Raw genomic sequence first — 23,207 nt, forward strand, 5'->3', positions numbered from 1 at the left:
GGACAATGGCCGAGGTACAAGAATTCATCCTAAGGACACAGGCACCAGAACAAAGCTCTGCAATTAATGTGCCACAGGAAGGTAAGCCTAAAATACCATACCAGGCTTTTAAAACATATGTGGAGGCAGAGGAAGATATAGACGCTTTCCTGCAAGACTTTGAAAGACTGTGTGCACTGCATAAAATTAACGCAGAGGACTGGGTACCTATTTTGGCCGGAAGGTTAACCGGGAGGGCAGCAGAGGCATATCGGACTGTACCTAATGACGAAATAAGGAATTACAGTAAAGTGAAAGAAATTATACTCGCCAGGTATGCTATAACACCCGAGGCATACCGGCGGAGGTTCCGGGATCTAAAGAAAACAGAGAAGGACTCGCACGCAGAGTGGGCATGCCGATTACAGGGGGCAGCGCTCGGGTGGGTGCAAGCTAGCAAGGCACGTTCTATGGAGGATGTAATACAAATGTTGCTGATGGAGCAGTTCTATGAGGGAGTAACCAATGAGGTCCAGGAATGGGTAAGGGACAGAAACCCTACTTCCCTTACCGAGGCGGCTAGGAAAGCGGATGACTACCTGGATGCACGCAGGTCACAAAAACCTGCAGCTCCAAAAGCAACCTTTAAAACATTCGGGGGAAACAACTACACCCCAGCTCCACCGAGACCGCTACCACCACCTCCACCACCCGCTGCACAGCCCCGGTTCCGACAACCCACCGCTGGCCCCTGTCATCACTGCCAGAAGTGGGGACATTATAAAAGGGAATGCCCACAGCTACGGGACCGTTCCACCTGGATTCGTCCAGGCCCACCTCCACCCAGGGCGGCCGCAGCCCACCACTACCAGGACCTAGTCACCACCCCATATGGTTCCGCAGTCCCCATTACTACTGTGGAACAATGGGAGGTACTGCACGAGGCAGATCCGGTCCAGGCCAATGTGGATAATCTACGGCACCATCGACAGACGGTATATCTGAATGGTACAGCAGTCCGGGGATTACGAGATTCGGGAGCCACCATCACTTTGGTACAGAGCCACCTGATTTCAGATCAGGCAAAACTGAACAAAACTGTTGCCGTCCGGGTAGCTGGAGGAGCAGTGTACCGGCTACCTACAGCAAGGGTACATTTACATTGGGGAGCGGGGGCAGGGGAAGTGGAGGTGGGGTTGATGCCACATTTACCGGCGGAGGTTTTATTGGGGAACGATCTGGGGAGGCTCACTTCTGCTTTTGAGCCCCAGTCACCCACCACAGGAGAGGTCAACCCTGTAGTCACCCGACAACAGGCCCGCACCCAGGACCACAACACACTGCCGGAGGTCCAGGTAAGCAACCCTAACCCCCCTCTAGAATGTGTCCCCTGGGCTCCACCTAATGAATTTGTAGCTGAAGTCGCAACAGACCCCACGCTTCAGGTGTATAGGGACAAGGTTGGCACGGGTTCCCCCGGGGCGGAGGGAGAGAAGTTTATCTGGGATAAACAACTTTTATACAGGGAAACAACCAAACAGATTACGGGGTTAGACCCGATAGCGAGGAGACAATTAGTGGTACCACAGCGGTACCGGGCTGAATTACTCCGGATAGCGCATGATATTCCGCTATCCGGACATCTAGGGGTTAGTCGCACCAGGTACAGACTAACCCAGAGTTTCTTCTGGCCAGGGATTAGCCAGGAAGTACGCAGATATTGCACGACTTGCGATACCTGCCAGAGAGTGGGAAAAAGGGGGGATCGCAGGAAGGCTAAACTTCACCCCTTACCCATAATAGAGGAACCTTTTAGCCGAATAGCGGTGGATCTGATAGGCCCCCTCAATAAAGTTAGCCCGTCAGGAAAACGGTATATTTTAACGGTCGTAGATTATGCCACCAGGTATCCAGAAGCAGTGGCTCTGACCAACATCCACGCTGAGACGGTCGCGGATGCCCTCATGCGGATATTCTCCAGGATGGGATTACCCAGGGAGATTATCTCGGATCAGGGTACCCAGTTTACCGCAGAATTCACCCAACACCTCTGGAAGATCTGTGGCATTAAGCCTATTATCAGCGCCCCTTACCACCCCCAGACGAACGGGCTCTGCGAACGATTCAATGGTACCTTGAAGCAGATGCTCCGAACCTTCGCAGAGACCCACAAGGACTGGGAACGATTCCTGCCGCACCTCCTATTTGCATACCGGGAGGTGCCGCAGGAATCCACAGGGTTCTCCCCATTTGAATTATTGTTTGGAAGGAGGGTCCGAGGCCCATTGGATCTTATTAGAGAGCATTGGGAGGGAGACCGGAGCACAGATGGCACTCCCATCCTACCATATGTGTTGGCCTTTCGGGACCGCCTAGAAGCGTTGACCAAGACGGTACGGGAAAACCTTCAGGAGGCCCAGACCCGCCAGCGTACATGGTATGATCGGGGAGCCAGGGACCGTAGCTTTCAGGTCGGGCAGAAGGTACTAATTTTAAAACCTGTCCGACATGATAAGTTACAGGCCGCCTGGCAGGGCCCATATAAGGTGGTGGAGCAAAGATGCGATACCACCTATATTATCGGCCCCTGCACAGGGACTGGGGGGCGACGCATGCTCCATGTGAACATGCTGAAGCCCTACCACGAGCGTACTGAGGAGGTAACCGCCATCTGTGCCCCTAACACGGAAGAGTTTGACAGCTTACCCCTCCCCGATTTGCTGGGGGATGGGCAGCTGTCGGGAGATTTAGGGGAGGTTACGCTGGGAGATCGGCTGAGCCCACAGGAGCGGATCGAGGTACAGCAACTATTGGAAGAGAAACGCGACACGTTCTCTAATGTACCTGGATACACGCCTCTGGCAACTCACCGGGTCGAGACCCCAGGGCAACTACCCATGCGCCAGACGCCATACCGCATTCCAGAAGCGGTACGGGCAAACATGCGTAAGGAGATCGACGAAATGCTCCAACTGGGGGTGATTGAACCCTCAGACAGTCCTTGGGCATCTCCTGTAGTCCTCGTACCAAAGCGAGACGGTACGACCCGCTTCTGCGTGGACTATAGGAGATTGAACGAGAAGACTGTATCTGACGCCTATCCGATGCCCCGGATAGACGAGTTACTGGACAGAATGGCCAGGGGCCAATACCTCACCACTATTGACTTGTGTAAAGGGTATTGGCAAATCCCCCTGGCCCCAGACGCCATCCCGAAGTCGGCCTTTGTCACCCCATTTGGCTTGTACCAGTTTAAGGTCATGCCATTTGGGATGAAAAACGCCCCAGCCACCTTCCAAAGGATGGTGGATCGACTCCTAGATGGATTCCAGGACTATACATGTGCCTACCTGGACGATATTGCTATTTTTAGCAATACGTGGCAGGAACACTTAGCTCACATCGGAGCTGTACTAGATAGGATAAGGGAAGCAGGTCTGACCTTGAAGCCGGCCAAGTGTAGTATCGGCATGGCTGAGGTACAATACCTGGGACATAGAGTAGGGTGCGGTAAACAAAAACCCGAACCCGCCAAAGTAGAGGCTGTAGCCCAGTGGCCCACCCCTAGGACTAAGACCCAGGTTTTAGCGTTTCTAGGGACAGCAGGGTATTACCGGAAGTTTGTTCCCAATTATAGCGCCCTGGCCAAACCCTCACTGACCTGACCCGTAAGAACCTTCCCCGCCAAGTAAACTGGACCCCGGAGTGTGAGCAGGCATTCCAACAATTGAAAAATGCACTGATAAATGCCCCTGTCTTGGCAGCTCCCAATCCAACTAAACGTTTTCTTGTTCACACAGACGCTTCTATGTTTGGATTGGGGGCAGTACTGAGTCAAGTCGGGGCCGATGGCGGGGAACATCCAGTGGCTTACATCAGTCGCAAACTGTTACCTCGAGAAGTAAGCTACGCCGCCATCGAAAAGGAATGCCTGGCTGTGGTGTGGGCCCTAAAGAAGCTACAACCCTATTTATATGGACAGCCCTTTTCCTTGCTCACGGATCACAACCCGTTAGTCTGGCTGAACCGGGTGGCTGGAGACAACGCCAGGCTGCTGCGCTGGAGTTTGGCGCTACAGCCTTTTGACTTTAATATCCAGTACCGGCCGGGTAAGCAGAATGGAAATGCTGACGGGTTGTCAAGACAAACTGACTTAGAGAAATGATCCGTGAGCCCCCGGACATCCCCAAGCCGATCCGTGTTGGATCAGACTGTGTATGCCGGCTTGTGGGCAAGGGGGAGCAGTGTAGCGGATTGGTACCGGGCTGTCCCACGACATGTATGAGAATAAGTGTATTTGGTCATATGGCTGGTTTAATGTGTATGTACATGTATAGAAAGCATGGTATCCGGGTATAATGACAGTTAAATGTATGTAAAGAATTGTATTCCTCTAGTTGTTCGGTAGAATCATTCAAATAAAACAAGGGAATGAAACTACCGAACAACCAGACCACCCAGGAATGAGTGTGCCTCCAATTACCGTTTGCAACAATGTTGCAAACAGGTAATTGGCAATCAGTGCAGTGTGGTCTTTGTCCTCTGGGTGGCCGCCATTCGGGAAACAAACACGTGGCGGCGGCCATCTTAAACTACCGAACAGCGGTGTTTTGCCGTCGAGTGTCTGGAACTAAAATCGGACACTTGACTAGGCAAACACCGCTGAGACCTCCATACTTCCAGAAATTCGTATGGAAACTACCGAATGACCCGCCGTTCGGTAGAAAGAGCCCCATAAACAAGGGAATTCATTCAAACCCTCTCCAGGCTCTATAACACAGGCAATTCGCCTGTTTTCATTCCCTTGTTTGTGACCGACCGCAGGGCCAAAATGCATGGAACTGTTTTCGGATACTTTACCCATGCGGTCGGTCAAATCTTTGGAACCCCATATCTCACGAACCATTCATCCGAATGGGCTAATTTTTAAGTATGTTGGTCCCCCAGAATAGAGCTATCTGGGGATGTTGGATTTGTGGATGTACCCCAAGTATTTAGGGTACATCCAAAACTCGGGGAAAACTGTGTACACAATAAGGGGATTATGATGCTAGAGGAGGGGAGGAGATCTGTGGGAAGTTACTACTTAGAGATTGGATAATGTCTTAAGTGTTAGAACCTCCTCCCTTGCATGGGAGAGGGCTTTATAAGGAACTGTGGAATAAAGCTTGTCAGTCTACTCCTGAAACTGTGTGTCGTCCAGTTATTGGGATTGCGATGGGGATACTGCTGTATTACTTTACCTGCTGGAAACCTTGCCTATGGACTTAACATCACCTTGTTCCTGAGCCTCACTGGAATCTCTAGTGGAGAATAGCTGTGCAAGATCGGCTCTCCGCTACACCCTGATGTCTTTGTTAAAGTTTATCATCGGGTACGGACTGAAATTTAGAAGATACTCCACCGGATTTCTTTCACCTTTGTTACTACATTATTAATTTACTATAATAATGTTACCACCTGTAATATTTTGTACTTGCAATTACATGTAGTTAATAATATTTTGACTGATAAAATGTATTGCCACATATTTAAATTGTATACAACAAATGTCTATTCTACTCTAACCTGACCCAACCCCCCCCCCCCCTCCCGCTCCCTCACCCCCACCCTCGGTCGTCATTCCCTTCACGTGCTTCCAGTTACTGCAATTGTACAATTAATTCAATCAGCCATCACCTCCAAATTCCCCCTGCGATCTCTTGTCTCATCTCCCCTATCTAGCAAAGTACTCTGTAATAAAGATCTTCAGGGGATAAATCTCTGCTCACGGGCAGGGCCCTTTACATTCTGTATTGTTATGATTATAGTGTACTGTCATTTTCTCAATTGACAGCGCTGCGCAAATTTGTTGGTGATTAATAAATGCCACTAATAAATAAGTCTTCCGGGATAGTTTCTCGTCTTTCTAACCATACTGGAATAAAGGCTCTACATTCTGTCCTAGCTTTTCCCAACTTTCACTTTTTAAGAGTTTCAATGTGGCTGGGATATGATAAAAAACCCAATGGGCTGTGAAAGTCTATTCTTTGAAAGGTTTTCATACTTTTTACCATTATTGTAGGTTTGAGAGTTTGTCCAAAGTGATAGGCAGTATTGTGTTCAGGCTTTAGTTATCCACTGGGATACCCGAGAAACCTGGACAGTTGGAAACAGTGTTCTAGATTAATGTTTGGTTATCTAGGATTATGTAATCATCAAGATTATTATTTGATTAGCTACAATACTCTAGATTAATGTTTACTAATCATCTGGAATTATGTGATCCTCTAAATCTGAGTTAGGATATCCTTCAGAATATGAACTAGGGCGTGGCTTGGCGCCGGACGAGAATGGCCGCCTAATCCTCGCGCTCCGCTCCTGCCTGCTCTCAAGCACCGCAAAAGCTGCACGAACCGGCACCCATGGGCCGCACAAGACGGTCCCAAATGACCCCCTCCACACCAAGAACCCAGGGGACCAGCTCCCACCCCTCAATTAGGAGTTACCTCCAAACGCCGGGCGATTTACTTCCGCGGGATGAGGACTCCAATATGGCGCCCTCCTCGCCGAGCTCTGAGATGTCGGACGACGGTCCCAACGCACGAGGCAGCATACCGGCACCACAAACGCCGGACTGGTATGCACTCTTTACATCCCTGCCTAAGAAGGAAGATTTCCAGACCCTCCTGGAGGAAGTCAGATCCACGCTGCGCACAGAAATCTCGGCCCTTGGCACCTCCCTCACAGCACTGGAGGCAAGGGTGCAGGCCCTTGAATCCCAGGGCCCAGACCAGCACTGTCCTGCACTCCCAGCCATCACAGCACAAACCAGACAACTGCAGGACCTGCGCCTCCACGTTGAGGACCTGGACAACCGTGGCAGAAGGCACAACATCAGGGTAAGAGGCTACAGGGAATCAGAGGCCCCAGAGGATACCAGGGCCCTCCTAATACCACTATTTAATCGCATCCTAGGCCGGCCCAGGGAAGCCCGCATCCCTATAGACAGGGCGCACAGGGCACTGAGGCCCAAACCACCCCCGGGTGACCCCCCCAGAGACATAATTTGCCACATCCCTGACTTCCAACTAAAGGAAGACATTATGCGGAGAGCCCGCACAGAACGTTCCTGGAGGCACGAGGGGCAAGTGGTCGAGCTATACAACGATCTCTCCCACCTAACCCTGCAGGCCCGGAGGGCGTTACGGCCCATAACCGCCGCGCTACAGGAGGCCCAGATCCGGTATAGATGGCAATTCCCCTTTGCCCTCACGGCCCGACGGGGCACTACGGAAGCTACAATTCGCACGCCACAAGACACCCAGGCCTTTCAAGAGGCGCTTGGCCTCCCACGAATCCCCATCCCGGATTGGACTGGCTACCCGATGAACGAACGCTCCGCAGGAAGACCGACCCACCGCATCGTACACCAAGGCCCAGACACCGACTTCACTCCCCCCCTGCAAGCAGCACCTGAGGAATAAAGGGGGCACTACCCATCCCCCCTCCACTCAAGACCCATGTCTGAACTACACCTCAATGGGCACTACCCACCTACCCTTGACAGGCTTCAAGATACCCTCCCCCAAACCTGAAACTCTCTCGTTTTTTTCGGCCCCTCTCTACCTTCTCGGCAAGACCCCCTGGACGCTGCTCACCAACCAAGAGAAAACGTGCACCTGCACACCGCAGCTTCACACAGCTGGACTTCCCCCTGCCCCCCCAACCTCTCTGAATGGCCCCGTGGATCCCCCATACAGGCCATATGGGCCCTACAACGTAGACATCTGACATTCCACTCCGATTGCCTTGGGTCGACATACTACCCGATCTACCTTTTACCTGAAACTGCACACGCTCCCCATGATAGACTGGGGCACATCCGACCAGAGACTACACCCCATCCTAACGCTGATGCTCCTGCCTGGTGATTTTCTGATCCTTTGGGGATTGCTGACCCAGAGACACTCTGAACACTCTCTCGGAGACCACTGGGGAAAATGTGCCCAGCTGTGCAAGTATACTGCAGGGGAACACAGACACTACAGACACACCGCAAGCCGCATCCACCCCAAGAGAGAACACACACAGCAAATACAAACAGCTCACTCTTAACTACATAGGCCTACACCAGCATGACAAAACCCTACTCACCACACCTCTACACACACATTCAGGCACTGATAACGGGGGGACAGACCACCGAAGCACTACCTAATGATGGTCACAATGTTACATAGATGTACCACCCATGTCAATGTTGTTTATCTTTATTTTAAGCCATGTAATGTCTTTAAAATGTCATATTTGCCTCTACAACAGCAAGGGGATGGTACAACACGACGGGAAGCCTGACCCTCCCTGACGAACCCCCCGAAGGCCCGAAACATCACCACATAGTGCCGTTAGACGACTGGACTGACACCAGAAAGAGTGGACTGAGCTCACAGGAACACACAGGGGCACATATCGACGTGTGTACGCACACTTAGACGCAGGTATACGACCACACTACGAACGCCCACGAGCTACAGGTACGCCGATAGTACACATAACCCTACCCACGTAAGACAACTTGAATTAACAAAACACCAAGACGGAACACTGTTGCACATAGAAGGCTTATCAACAAACTACAATCTTTGAGTTTGGATTCCAATATTGTTGAATGGGTAAGGCAGTGGCTGAGTGACAGGCAACAGAGGGTTGTAGTCAATGGAGTATATTCGAAGCTTGGGCTTGTCACCAGTGGGGTACCTCAGGGATCTGTACTTGGACCCATTCTCTTTAATATTTTTATTAGTGATATTGCAGAAGGTCTTGATGGTAAGGTGTGTCTTTTTGCGGATGATACTAAGATATGTAACAGGGTTGATGTTCCAGGAGGGATAAGCCAAATGGAAAATGATTTAGGTAAACTAGAAAAATGGTCAGAGTTGTGGCAACTGACATTTAATGTGGATAAGTGCAAGATAATGCATCTTGGACGTAAAAACCCAAGGGCAGAGTACAGAATATTTGATAGAGTCCTAACCTCAACATCTGAGGAAAGGGATTTAGGGGTGATTATTTCTGAGGACTTAAAGGTAGGCAGACAATGTAATAGAGCAGCAGGAAATGCTAGCAGAATGCTTGGTTGTATAGGGAGAGGTATTAGCAGTAGAAAGAGGGAAGTGCTCATGCCATTGTACAGAACACTGGTGAGACCTCACTTGGAGTACTGTACACAGTACTGGAGACCCTATCTTCAGAAGGATATTGATACCTTAGAGAGAGTTCAAAGAAGGGCTACTAAACTGGTTCATGGATTGCAGGATAAAACTTACCAGGAAAGGTTAAAGGATCTTAACATGTATAGCATGGAGGAAAGACGAGACAGGGGGGATATGATAGAAACATTTAAATACATAAAGGGAATCAACACAGTAAAGGAGGAGACTATATTTAAAAGAAGAAAAACTACCACAACAAGAGGACATAGTCTTAAATTAGAGGGACAAAGGTTTAAAAATAATATCAGGAAGTATTACTTTACTGAGAGGGTAGTGGATGCATGGAATAGCCTTCCAGCTGAAGTGGTAGAGGTTAACACAGTAAAGGAGTTTAAGCATGCGTGGGATAGGCATAAGGCTATCCTAACTATAAGATAAGGCCAGGGACTAATGAAAGTATTTAGAAAACTGGGCAGACTAGATGGGCCGAATGGTTCTTATCTGCCGTCACATTCTATGTTTCTATGTTTCTATGGTAATGACAAACTCGCATACGCCCCCCCCCACCTCGATCCCACCAACCCCCGTCATTCCTGACTGACCACCTCTCAAACAGACGTGCCCCCCACGACGCACAATCCCACCGACAGAGGGCTGAGTGCCACCGCACCACTGCACATCATCCTACATGGGTATGCTTGGGTTGCTTATCTTGCTCAACAGGTTTAAATGGTTCAATTTGTCTAAAACATCTGAAATGCTTGTCTTGTTTAAAATGTTACCTATGATCTTCCATGCTGCAAAGTTGTACCGTCCATGTCAAGGTTGTTTATCTTTATCTTACTCCATGTAATCTTCAAAATGTCACATTTGCCTTTACAACAGCAAGGGGGTGGTACAACACGACGGGAAGACTGAACCTCCCGAACGAGCCCCCAGAAGGCCCGAAACACTACCACATAGTGCTGATAGACGACTGAGCTGATACCAGAAGGGGTGGACTGAGCACACAGGGGCACACACCACCGTGAGTACGCACACTTAGCCGCAGGTACACGACCACACTACCAACGCCCACGGGATACAGGTACGCCGATGTTACCCATAACCCTTCCCACGTGAGATAATCTGAACTCACACAACACCGAGACGGAAACTCAAAGGGTAATGACAAACCCGCATACGCTCCCCCCCACCTCGATTCCACCAACCCCCCCATCCCTGACTGGTCACCCCTCGAACAGACGTGCACCCCACGACGCACACTCCCACCGACAGATGACTGAGTGCCATCGCACCACTGCACATCACCCTACATGGGCATGTTTGAGATGTTTACCTAGCTCAACTGGTTTAACTTGTTCAATATGTTTAAAAGGTCTGAAATGTTTGACTTGTTTAAAATGTTACCTAAGATCTTCCTGTGCATGCTACTGTTTAAAGATATAGGTTATACGAATGTACTAGACAGTCCCTCCCTCACCCCGCTCCATTCCCGCAACGCTCAACTCACGAACACACCACTGCGGGGCCGAAGCGGACATCCGCTTCCACGCTACACAGACCGCTTCCGCTCCCCTTTTACGACTCTACCCTCCATGGGTGCCACTTCAACCTCCACTACAGAGCTAATGGGCAGCAGGAGACGGATGAGGGCTGACTGTGACTCACCACTCACCGGGAAGTCATCAGTGGGCGACCATCCCTCCCCCGACACTACCAACCCCACGGGTGTACTGCCAAAAACCTGTGAGGTGGACCCACAGGACTTCGTCCCTGGACCTCCGCCTCCCAGCGGCACATTACCCCTACTTACTGTCGCCTCTGCGACCTGATCACACCTCCCACACCCCACACCCCTCCCCACTACCCCTCCCCCTCCCCTCCTCACACCTCCCACTCAGGGCCGGAAGGTGACCCGGTGGCATGGGTTCGCCCCCCCCCCGCTCCCCACGCCCCTGGCGCGGGCAGAAGCGATGGCAACTCCATCAACCTCTACACGATAAACGCAAGGGGCCTCAACTCACCTCACAAACAAGCCAGAGCCCTGCGAGAGATTAGGGCACTGGGGATATCGGTGGCTTTCTTCCAGGAAACCCACTTCCACGCTCCCCAGGCCCCTAGATTCTCCAACAGATACTATCCCACGGGATACTTCGCCCACAACCCCCTGAACAAATCCAAGGGAGTGGCCATTCTGCTCTCAGCAGACGTCCAATTCAAATTCGAAGCGGAGATATAAGACGCGGAAGGCAGGTACCTTTTCATCAAAGGAAATGTAGGCAACTCCAAAATCACTCTGGCAAATTTATACCTCCAGAACAAGGGCCAGAAACAATTCCTGTCCTCCGCCCTACGAACCCTGGAAACATTTGGAGAGGGCACCGTCATAATTGGAGGGGACTTCAACGCCCCCCTGGACCCCAGAGTCGACACGTCGAAAGGCGTCTCCACGATCCCGGACCATGTCCTCCGAGGCATGAGATCCCTTCTCTCCGAGCATCTACTAGCGGACTGCTGGCGCATTCTCCACAATACGGAAAGGGACTACACATACTACTCAGCACCACACAGCTCCTATTCGAGATTAGACTACTTCTTCATACAACACAGGAACCTAGACACGCTGAGATCTGCCCGCATTGCACCCATAACCTGGTCCGATCACGCACCACTAATCCTCGCCATCGATGACCCCAGACCCTACAAACCGCAATGGACGTGGAAGCTAAACGAATCCCTCCTGGAAGACCCAATCATCCAAACGGAAATACGCACCGCTTTGGAACACTACTTCCTCACCAACAAACCACCTGACTGTACACTACCCATCATCTGGGAAGCGCATTAATGCGTCATCAGGGGCATTCTCATCAAGCACGGCACCCGCCTGAAGCGACAACGCGCACAAGAAATTTCACACCTCATCGACCGAGTGACCCAACTTGAAACACGACACAAACGCTCCCTTGACGACGCTACCTACAAACAACTCCTAGACGCCAAAGCAGATCTAAACACGCGCCTCACATCTAAGATTACATTCCAGTTTCAGCTCACAAAGAAAACATTCTATGAATATGGGAACAAGAGCGGCAAACTGCTAGCCAGAGCGCTGAGAGCAAGGAGGCAAAAGAGCCATGTCCAACGGATCGCACTGAGGGGACAATCACTGCTCACGCCGAAAACCATCGCGGAGGGGTTCAGACAATATTACTCCTCACTATACAACCTGCCCGCAAACCCCTCACGCCAGACCGAAACGGCGAAGACCTTCGAGGCTCGCCAGAAGGCATATATCACACAACACATGACAACTAAACTCCCGCCCGAAACCGTCGCTGCCCTGGAGGAAGACATCACGAGCGCAGAAGTATGCTTGGCCATCAAAAAAGCCAAGCAGGGAAAGAGTCCTGGCCCGGACGGTTATACGGCAAAATACTACAAGATGTTCGCGGACGTTCTTACCCCACACTTGCTCAACCTCTTCAACTCCATTCAAAACGGAGGCTCATTAGACCCCGCCTCGCTCTGAGCCCACGTAGTGGTAATACCAAAAGAAGGGAAGGACCCGTCCTCCTGTGCCAGTTACCGCCCGATCTCTTTGCTGAACACCGACCTCAAATTGTTCGCCAAGATTCTGGCTCTTCGCCTCCAACCGCTACTGCCAGACCTAATCCACCCTGACCAGGTGGGATTCGTGGAGGGCAGAGAAGCCAGAGACAACACCACCAAGGCACTCAACCTGATCCACGCAGCAAAGCAGGGTCCCTTGCCCGCCCTACTGATCTCAACGGACGCGGAGAAGGCCTTCGACAGGGTCGATTGGTCCTTCCTGCGGTCCACACTGGCACACCTCGGATTAGGACAGCACATGATGGCCTGGATATCGGCCCTGTACGCCAACCCAACAGCCAGAGTACAGGTGAACGGACTCCTCTCAGACCCGTTTGAGATAAAAAACGGCACGAGACAAGGCTGTCCGTTATCACCGTTGCTCTTTGTCCTCAGTCTGGAGCCGTTCCTCAACGCCATTAGAGCTCAACCTGGCATCTCCGGAATTGGAGGCAGATGGGGAGTCAGCAAAGTCTCCGCATATGCGGATGACCTCCTGTTTACAATCATCAACCCACGGCACTCTCTCAGAGAACTGCTGCAGCAATTCGACACGTATGGCACCTTGTCAAACCTAAAAATCAACTACACTAAATCTGAGATTCTCAATGTGGGATGCCCCCAAGCGCTGGTTACCAGCTTGCAGAACGACTTCCCCTTCCGCTGGTGCACAGAGGCGATCAAATACCTGGGGACATGGCTATCGGCGGACCCTACGGACACCTTCCGCATCAACTTCCCCCCCCTCCTGGAACGAATCACAAAAGACCTGAATGCCTGGCACCTCCCCCATATCACATGGCTTGGCAGGATCAGTGTACTCAAGATGAATATTCTCCCACGTCTCCTATACCTCCTACAGACCCTACCAGTCCATATCCCCAAATCCTTTTTTGCACAAGTCCGGAAAACAATGACAGAATACGTGTGGCACCGTAAAAAAGCGAGACTGAACTTTGCCACTCTCACCAAACCCAAACTGCATGGGGGCCTAGGCTTACCAGACCTGACAAAATACCGACAGGCGATACACCTCCAACGACTGATTGAATGGACACACAACCCAAAAGACAAACTGTGGATCCCGATAGAGGCGAGCTTCTCGCAAACTCCCCTCCCTCTCCTCCCGTGGCTACCGAAAGCGACGCAAGGCGAATTGCCAAAACAACATCCAACGCTGAACGTCACAATGACCATCTGGAGGAGACTGGCTCTACAAAAGGACATGGCTCCGGAGCTCTCACCTCTCTGCCCTGTATCGCACAACCCACGACTCCCTCCGGCGGAGGATCCCCGCTACATTACAGCGCTGGGACTACCAACCCCCTGCAGGTTGAAGGACGTGTACAAACAGGGCGCAATCACAACCCTGAGAGAACTGGTCCCGAACAACCCGCACACCTGGTCGCTCCTCTTCAAATACCATCAACTGAAGAGGTTCCTGCAGACCACGCCAGGACTGGACTCAGCGACCCGAGCACTCACCGCCTTTGAGATGATGTGCACGAACCCCCCGAGCCCACCGCACGCAATATCGTTACTATACCGCACACAGATTACACCATCCACCGATGCACCTCTCCCTTATTTCACTAAATACTGGGAAAGGGATCTAGGACACACACTCCCTGCGGAACAATGGACCACAGTGTTCACGCTCATACATAAAGCATCCATAGCCACCAAATTCCAGGAAACAGGATATAAAATGCTCTCGCACTGGTACAGGACACCCGAGAAACTATCCATAATAACAGATGCCTGCGAACCCGAATGCTGGAGGTGCGGGAGGGAACTGGGATCCCTCTTCCATATCTGGTGGACCTGCCCACACATCAAACCCTATTGGTCGGCGATTCACGCTGTCATGGTGACCATAACGGATGCAAACATACAACTCACACCGGAAACCTACCTACTCCAACTAACCTCAATCCCCACACCTAAATTCAAGAGATCAGTGATACCACATCTCCTAAACGCGGCGCGTAGTCTTATCCCGACACACTGGAAACAACCCACGGCCCCGACGCTGAGAGAGTGGCTAGCCAGAGTGGAGGACATCAGACAGATCGAGGAGCTGATCCTCTCAGCGGCCGGACGTATACAGCGCTACCACGACACCTGGTACCACTGGCTACGATGGCTCGCCTCCCCCTCCGGGACCGGAGGAGACACGCAACCCCCGGGATCAAATACGAGGCCCCCCCTGCCGGAGGGCCCAGACAGGAGCGACGGAACATCGGAGGCAGTCCCGACGGAAGGACGGATCCGAAATGAGCACGCCGATGCCGGACCCAGGGACGGGGGGAGCTGGGACGCGGACACAGGCCCGGGAGCCCGAAGCCCACACCCCACCTCTCACACCCAGGCACACCCAAACTAATTCCTGGTCACCCCCCGCCATCGCTACCTCCCCTTCACTCCCCCCCTACTACCCCTGACCGCACGTCACCCCCTGCCAGAGTGACTACGCTGAGCACGAGAACCACCTGTGACACCTGACACACAAGACTCCTCCCTCACACACCTGACTGAGGCCGACACAAGCCACACGCCAGGTAACAAAAGGGGGCCCTGTCAGGGAAGCAAAGCAAACACACACTACAGAACCCCGGCGACAGACCCCTTACCACACACCACGGACCAACCTACTACCTGAGGTCCCCAATACCCATGACTCCACGCTACAGGCGACTGTAACTGAAGGGATACCTCGACCCACATCTCCCTGCTGCCCACAGGCCGCCCTCCCTCCTCCAGAGCAGACCCCGTGTTCCAAACATGGAACATCAGAACACCACATACCCCACCTTATGGGGCATCACCCACCGCAACAAACCTCTATCACACACCATACCGCACCAATACCCACTCCTACGCAGATGACATCCTCACCACAAGCAGTCAGTGGCAAACAGACGTCGGACCCTATACATACACTGCGAGGTGACATACTAATGTAAAACCTCAAACGAGCGTCAGCCCCGAATGTCACAGACATAGTAATACCCTCTGTATGACTCACTGTAACATGCAATTGCAAAGTCTACTGCTACTTGGGAGGCACATGATAGCCTTCATTAATGTATATACAACTTACGCAAAAACAGGCAGCGCTCCTCATTATACGTAATTGCTACAAGCTCACTAGATAATAAGCTTCTGGTCCTTATCCTTATCCCCGCTACTCCCGAGCTAAACTCATCAATGTTTCTGAACCAAGCAACTTACTAAACTATGTACAAGTTTCTTTCCTACCACAAATATGCTCGTACACTTGTAACCAATGCGCTTGTTAAGGCTGTTGTGGCCATACAAGAAATGTTGTGATCTTTCATGCACCATAAAAATAAAAAAAATATTGGAATAAAAAAAAAAAAAAAAGAATATGAACTAGATTAGTTTAATCTAAACAATGCCATCATTTCTCTGTATGTTTGTATTGTACGGCTGTTTTTACCTGTGTGTAGTGTCCACACATCTGTCCTTCTTCACATTCCAATGTAGTGAAGTTGTAGAAGTTCCGCTCGCGATACCAGTCAGCCAAACCAAGGGCTACATCAAGACCAAATCCGGACATCAAAAACAGGTTTTCCCCCTTGTGGCCTCGGTTTGGATTATGATCCCAAATACATTTAGCAGCATACGATTTAGCGAGTTCCTCCAGAGATTTATCCCATTTCTGAAATCAGAATAATTATTTTTAATTATTTTACATTAGCGATGCATTTCATGAGATCAGGTGCAGAGAGGTAAATCTGAGTATTGTCATCGTATAGATATCCAGAGTAACTAATAAGGTTACCGAGAGCTGTGGTCTAAATTGAGAACAAAAAGGGGCCATGATCAGAGCCTTGGGATAATTCAGTTAAGACTGGTAGTGAGGAGGAGCTATCACCAGAGAAGAAGACAGGAAAGACAGAATGATAATTAGTAAGGTACACAGTCACGGAGGACAAGGTTGTGTAGGCTTTCAATAAGAAGTAAGTCATTATTATTGGCATTTGAATAGCAACAAACTTATTCTGCAGCAGTTAACAACATTATAAAGGGGGAAATCTAACAATAAATGAGACTGTAACTGATCACCTGGCACCCCGACTGGGTACCTCCATTGAAGGATGCTCCTAGCGCTTCCTGAGGACTCCAAGCACTGCAGCAGACACCATAACCACCGTAGACTCCTCCAGAGAGCAAGGCAGGAACAAGCTCTTACAAGAGCTTAGCAGTGATTTAGCAAGGGAGTATGACAAGCATAGCAATCCCTTGTAGCAGATTCCCCCAATAAGAGACGGCACTCCAAATTGAGGGTGAAGTAGAACTGAAGTTTTAATCCAACACTCTGCTTTTATGCACATTTTACACACATAGTACTGCCCACAGGGTTTTGCAGAACAACCAATCAATACGTACAATACACTCAGACACTCCCAGCAATTACACACAAAATCCTCCCCTCTGCCTGTGATATAATTACTAAACACAATGGGCTGACGTAATTATCACAGGCAGGAAAATACACAGTTTTACACAATATTCATAACTTTAGAAGTATGCATCACATTTGCATACTCCAAATACAAATATATGTCAACATCATACAAATTGGTCCAGTGGGTCAAAGGTTAGTTGGAAATCCCTTTTTCACCAACTGCAAGCATGGCTTGGGTATGGTAAGCCAATTATCTCCAGCATACAGAAAATAACTCAATTTACAACAACAGTAAAAACACATAAAAATACATAATTCCTATCATACTGAACAGAACCCCCACATTCAACCTATCCCCAGATGACTTGGATCTGAGCGCTCACTATATCCGAACAGCGCTCAGATCCCACAAACACAGTCAAATCGCCATGGGGCTAAACCATAGCAAGGACTGATGAGAGACAGAGGAGGCACAAAACAGCAAGTTCCAACTGGTCTGGCAGTGTCCCTGGGACAACACCCTGCTGGAGAACAATAGACTGGAAAGGGGAGGGGCACACCTTCCCATGTATTCAAAGGGGCAGAAAAAGTGTTTAAAAATGCATTAAGCCCAAATAAGTTTCTTAAAGGGCAATACATCCCAGGGGCCATAGTCACATGGCAGGAGGCTGGCAATCAGTCTTCTCCAATGCCCAGTGGCAAGGCTGGTACCGCCACAGAGACAATTACAAATGTTACAGGAACAATAGGTTGATGAGGTGCCTGCTCAAAATGAACTTACAGTCTAGAGGAGGTGGGGTATAAAAACACAACAAGAAGGGCATCGAAGGGGAATAGCAACCAATCAACAAGGTGGAAAGTATCAGAATTGGGAGGTGAGAGTGGAGTGTGGCTCTTTAAGAGAGAGCAAAACAGATTTGTGACATATAAGTTACTCTTGCAGGCAATATGCATTTCTGAACTGATGGGTTTTGAGGGACTTCTTAAATGATTGAAGACAAGGGGAGAGTCTGACAAAGTGTCCGACAGTTTAAGGAACAGCGCAGACATAAAAATACAGTTTTACATTTTATAAAGCTAAACCCACCCAATATCTGTGGGTCCTACACTAATTACATCACAGTACCCCAATATCCGTGGGTCCTACACTAATTACATCACAGTACCCCAATATCGGTGGGTCCTACACTAATTACATCACAGTACCCCAATATCGGTGGGTCCTACACTAATTACATCACAGTACCCCAATATCGGTGGGTCCTACACTAATTACATCACAGTACCCCAATATCGGTGGGTCCTACACTAATTACGTCACAGTACCCCAATATCCGTGGGTCCTACACTAATTACATCACAGTACCCCAATATCCGGTGGTCCTACACTAATTACATCACAGTACCCCAATATCCGGTGGTCCTACACTAATTACATCACAGTACCCCAATATCCATGGGTCCTACACTAATTACATCACAGTACCCCAATATCGGTGGGTCCTACACTAATTACATCACAGTACCCCAATATCGGTGGGTCCTACACTAATTACATCACAGTACCCCAATATCCGTGGGTCCTACACTAATTACATCACTTTACCCCAATATCGGTGGGTCCTACACTCATTACATCACAGTACCCCAATATCCGTTTGTACGGATCACCTGGCACCCCGACTTGGTACCTCCGTTAATGGATGCTCCTAGTGCTTCCTGAGGATTCCAAGCACTCTGGCAGACACCACAATCACCGAATCCGAGAAACCTTTAAATTCTCCCAAGCATATGAATGCTGTAGACCATTGAATAGGAACCATACGAATAGGCTTGTACTCCTAGCAGTCAACTGGAACAGCATGCAATAAATCCTTCCCCCAATAATGAGACGACACATCACTTTGAGGGTAAAACAGGAACTCTGGACTGGCTCATCCAGCCTGGCTTTTATTTCCAACTCACACATACAGGCCACACCCAGGGGGAGGCATAAAAGAACCAATGACATAGATGTTACCTCCCACACATCCCCTCCCCTTAGTGTGACACATAATCCCATTATGCATACAGTGTAAAATATACTTTTACACAACTTTCATATCCACAATCAATCCATTCAGGGGAACAACATATTAAAAAATGGCATGAATCCGACCAGGGGTTCAAAAGTTACTAAAATTATCTTTTGTTCCTTTCTGGCTGGCAGAAAAACATCCCCACAATGCACCCTGGTTTCCTCCCTTCTGCCCTGGAGTTAATTGGAGAAGTAACCCAATTATCCAGGACTAGAGGCAGACTCCATTAACCACATGGTTGCAAAACAACATAAAACACTTTAAAATACATAAAGTCACATTTACACATAACACACAGACATTTCACCTATCCCCAGATAGCTGGGATCTGCACGCACAAAACTACCGAATAGCGCGCAGATCCTACTCACACAGTACAATTGCCATGGAGCTAAAGTCTTTCCCAAAGTCTTTCATTATATGAATAGGCTCCATGGTATGGCTATCTGGGGTATCACATTCCCATAAAGTCTGGTCCATAGTCCAAAGGCAAGAGGCGGGCAATCAGCCCCCTCCAAGGACACGTGGCGAGGTCGGTTTCGCCACACTTCTCCCCTTTACCCCCCAGACTAACAGGGTACTTGACCTCCTGCCGGTCAGTGCCCTTGTTAGTCCAGCAGCCCACCCACAAGACAGAAACAGCAGAGCAGCCCACCCACAATAAACAGTTACTACCCCTGGGTGAGGGAGAATCTTGTCCAGGTTCAGGTGCCTCACCACGGCTGTGTGGGGGACTGGTAGGCTGCCTTGGTAGGTTGCTGAGGGGGCAGAGACCAGCGGTACTCTGTCCTGTTGCCAGCACTACCACGGGAGTAGTCTGGTTGGAGCCTGGTTGCTGGAGACCGACTGTCTCCCCTTTAAATACACCGCTCTGCTGCTGGAGACCAACTGTCTCCCCTTGAGTTACACCGCTCTGCTGCTGGAGACCGACTGTCTCCCCTTGAGTTACACAGCTCTGCTGCTGGAGACCGACTGTCTCCCCTTTAGTTACACAGCTCTGCTGCTGGAGACCGACTGTCTCCCCTTGAGTTACACAACTCTGCTGCTGGAGACCGACTGTCTCCCCTTTAGTTACACAGCTCTGCTGCTGGAGACCGACTGTCTCCCCTTTAGTTACACAGCTCTGCTGCTGGAGACCGACTGTCTCCCCTTTAGTTACACAGCTCTGCTGCTGGAGACAGACTGTCTCCCCTTTGGCTAAACAGCCCTGTTGTGGGGGGGCAGGACCGACCGTCCCTACCCCCTGTGCTGGAAGTGCAGAGACCACGGTCCCATCTGCACAGGTGTGGGGCTTACAGTCTCCCCCTGGTACATTAAGCTGCCGCTGGGGAGAGGTGGTAACCAGCTCCTCTCCCATTAGAACACTCTGCCGCTGGGGAATGGAGACTGGGCTCCCTATTCCCTGTACATTAATGATCCGCCGCTGGGGAGAGGTGGTAACAATCTCCTCTCCCATGCATACTTCCCGTCTCTGCGGAGGGAGACCGACTGTCTCTCCTCCCAGCACAGAGTCCTGCTGTGGGGGAAAGGGGGCTGGGCTCTCTATTCCCTGCTGGATACTCTGCCGCTGGGGAATGGAGACCGGGCTCCCAATTCCCAACAAATCACACTGCCGCTGGGGAGGGAGGACGGCTCCTTCAGCTCCCTGTAACTTGGGCGCAGAGACCACGGTCCCATCTGCGCTGGTGTGGGGCTTACGGTCTCCCCTTGGTGGGTTAGGCTGCCGCTGGAGAGAGGGTGTAACAAGCTCCTCTCTCTGAACTGTAACCTGCCGCTGGGGATCTGGGCCGACTGCCCAGCATCCCTGTAGGGCCGGTAGAGAGACCTCGATCCCATCTCCACCTGCCATCTGTGGGTCTCTCCAGGACCAGTCTATGAGGTCCCCTACTTCTGCAACTGGTAGTGAAGCAGGGGGTACCTCTGCCACGTTTTCCCAGCTATAGGCTAGCAGGTCTGGGTCTGCCACCCAGTTTTCCCGGTCTGCGTCCCTGCTCTGCGGCTGGCAGGAATTTAATAGTTCTACATAGTCCATCTCCAGCTCTCGTTCCATGGCAGCGAAACGGCGGAGGTCTTCTCCCAGTCCAATAGATCTCGGGCCCTGTATCATCTCACCTCGGTAATGAAAGATAGCCCAGTACCGTGACTCTGCTGGACTGCCGAAGTCGACATCCTCCACTAAGGCTTTCCACAACAGGCCAGGGCTTGTGTAGTTCTCCCCCTCTGCCTGGATGCCCTCTGCCCTCCACGTCTCTGGCTGGACAGTGCACCACCACAGTGCCCGGTATGAGGCGTCCAGGCTCAGTTCCCTTTCCACAAGGTACTCGAGTTGTCTTACCCGCTGCCCTCCAGGTTGATCTCCCAGAAGTGGCATCCGCCAGGCCATTTGTTCCTCCAACTGGTATGCGACACCAGGAAGGCGCTGCTGCCGTTGATACTGGACTTCCTCCAGGGCATCGTACCATAATTCTTTCCGGGCATTATCTCTCCATTCTAATTCACTCTCTTCCTCAGGTGTGTGTGTTTCCCAGGGGTCTACGAACCCCATTTTACCAAATCTTTGTGTAGACAGGGACGCTGTAGGCACACTAGCGTCGCCCTCAATTTGAAAATCCAAACGTACTGTGTCTCCGAGCTGCTTTACCTCGCACTAGGACGCCATCCCACCGCTTGCCACCAATGTAACGGATCACCTGGCACCCCGACTTGGTACCTCCGTTAATGGATGCTCCTAGTGCTTCCTGAGGATTCCAAGCACTCTGGCAGACACCACAATCACCGAATCCGAGAAACCTTTAAATTCTCCCAAGCATATGAATGCTGTAGACCATTGAATAGGAACCATACGAATAGGCTTGTACTCCTAGCAGTCAACTGGAACAGCATGCAATAAATCCTTCCCCCAATAATGAGACGACACATCACTTTGAGGGTAAAACAGGAACTCTGGACTGGCTCATCCAGCCTGGCTTTTATTTCCAACTCACACATACAGGCCACACCCAGGGGGAGGCATAAAAGAACCAATGACATAGATGTTACCTCCCACACATCCCCTCCCCTTATTGTGACACATAATCCCATTATGCATACAGTGTAAAATATACTTTTACACAACTTTCATATCCACAATCAATCCATTCAGGGGAACAACATATTAAAAAATGGCATGAATCCGACCAGGGGTTAAAAAGTTACTAAAATTATCTTTTGTTCCTTTCTGGCTGGCAGAAAAACATCCCCACAATGCACCCTGGTTTCCTCCCTTCTGCCCTGGAGTTAATTGGAGAAGTAATCCAATTACCCAGGACTAAAGGCAGACTCCATTAACCACATGGTTGCAAAACAACATAAAACACTTTAAAATACATAAAGTCACATTTACACATAACACACAGACATTTCACCTATCCCCAGATAGCTGGGATCTGCACGCACAAAACTACCGAATAGCGCGCAGATCCTACTCACACAGTACAATTGCCATGGAGCTAAAGTCTTTCCCAAAGTCTTTCATTATATGAATAGGCTCCATGGTATGGCTATCTGGGGTATCACATTCCCATAAAGTCTGGTCCATAGTCCAAAGGCAAGAGGAGGGCAATCAGCCCCCTCCAAGGACACGTGGCGAGGTCGGTTTCGCCACACCGTTGGTCCTACACTAATTATGTCACAGGACCCCAATAAAGGGTGGGTCCTACATTAATTCCAAAAATCAGCAAATAATCCAACTAACACCCACATTTACCCAGGGCCGGATTAACATAGGGGCTTATGGAGCTGCAGCTCCAGGCCCAGGCCCATGGAATAGGCCCATTTAAAAAAAAAAAAAAAAAAAAAGAGTTTGCAAATCATGCAGGGGGGACAGGTTATGGTGAAATCCCCCCCAGCTCCGCTGGCCCCCCTCAT

At 50.4% G+C, this 23,207-nt stretch overlaps 1 protein-coding gene across 3 annotated transcripts in view; it reads right to left on the reverse strand.

Annotated features, from left to right (window-relative positions):
* The window catches only part of LOC134614079 (peptidase inhibitor 16-like), a 254,845-nt gene that overhangs the window by 193,421 nt on the left and 38,217 nt on the right, over positions 1 to 23,207 (reverse strand). For all 3 annotated transcript variants that reach the window (XM_063457496.1, XM_063457495.1, XM_063457494.1), the window contains exon 3: positions 16,252 to 16,473. In XM_063457496.1, coding sequence (XP_063313566.1) covers positions 16,252 to 16,473 — 222 coding nt within the window. The remainder of the gene's footprint in view (positions 1 to 16,251; positions 16,474 to 23,207) is intronic.

The sequence above is a fragment of the Pelobates fuscus genome, chromosome 6 (assembly GCF_036172605.1).
Source record: "Pelobates fuscus isolate aPelFus1 chromosome 6, aPelFus1.pri, whole genome shotgun sequence".
Classification (NCBI taxonomy): Eukaryota; Metazoa; Chordata; class Amphibia; order Anura; family Pelobatidae; genus Pelobates; species Pelobates fuscus.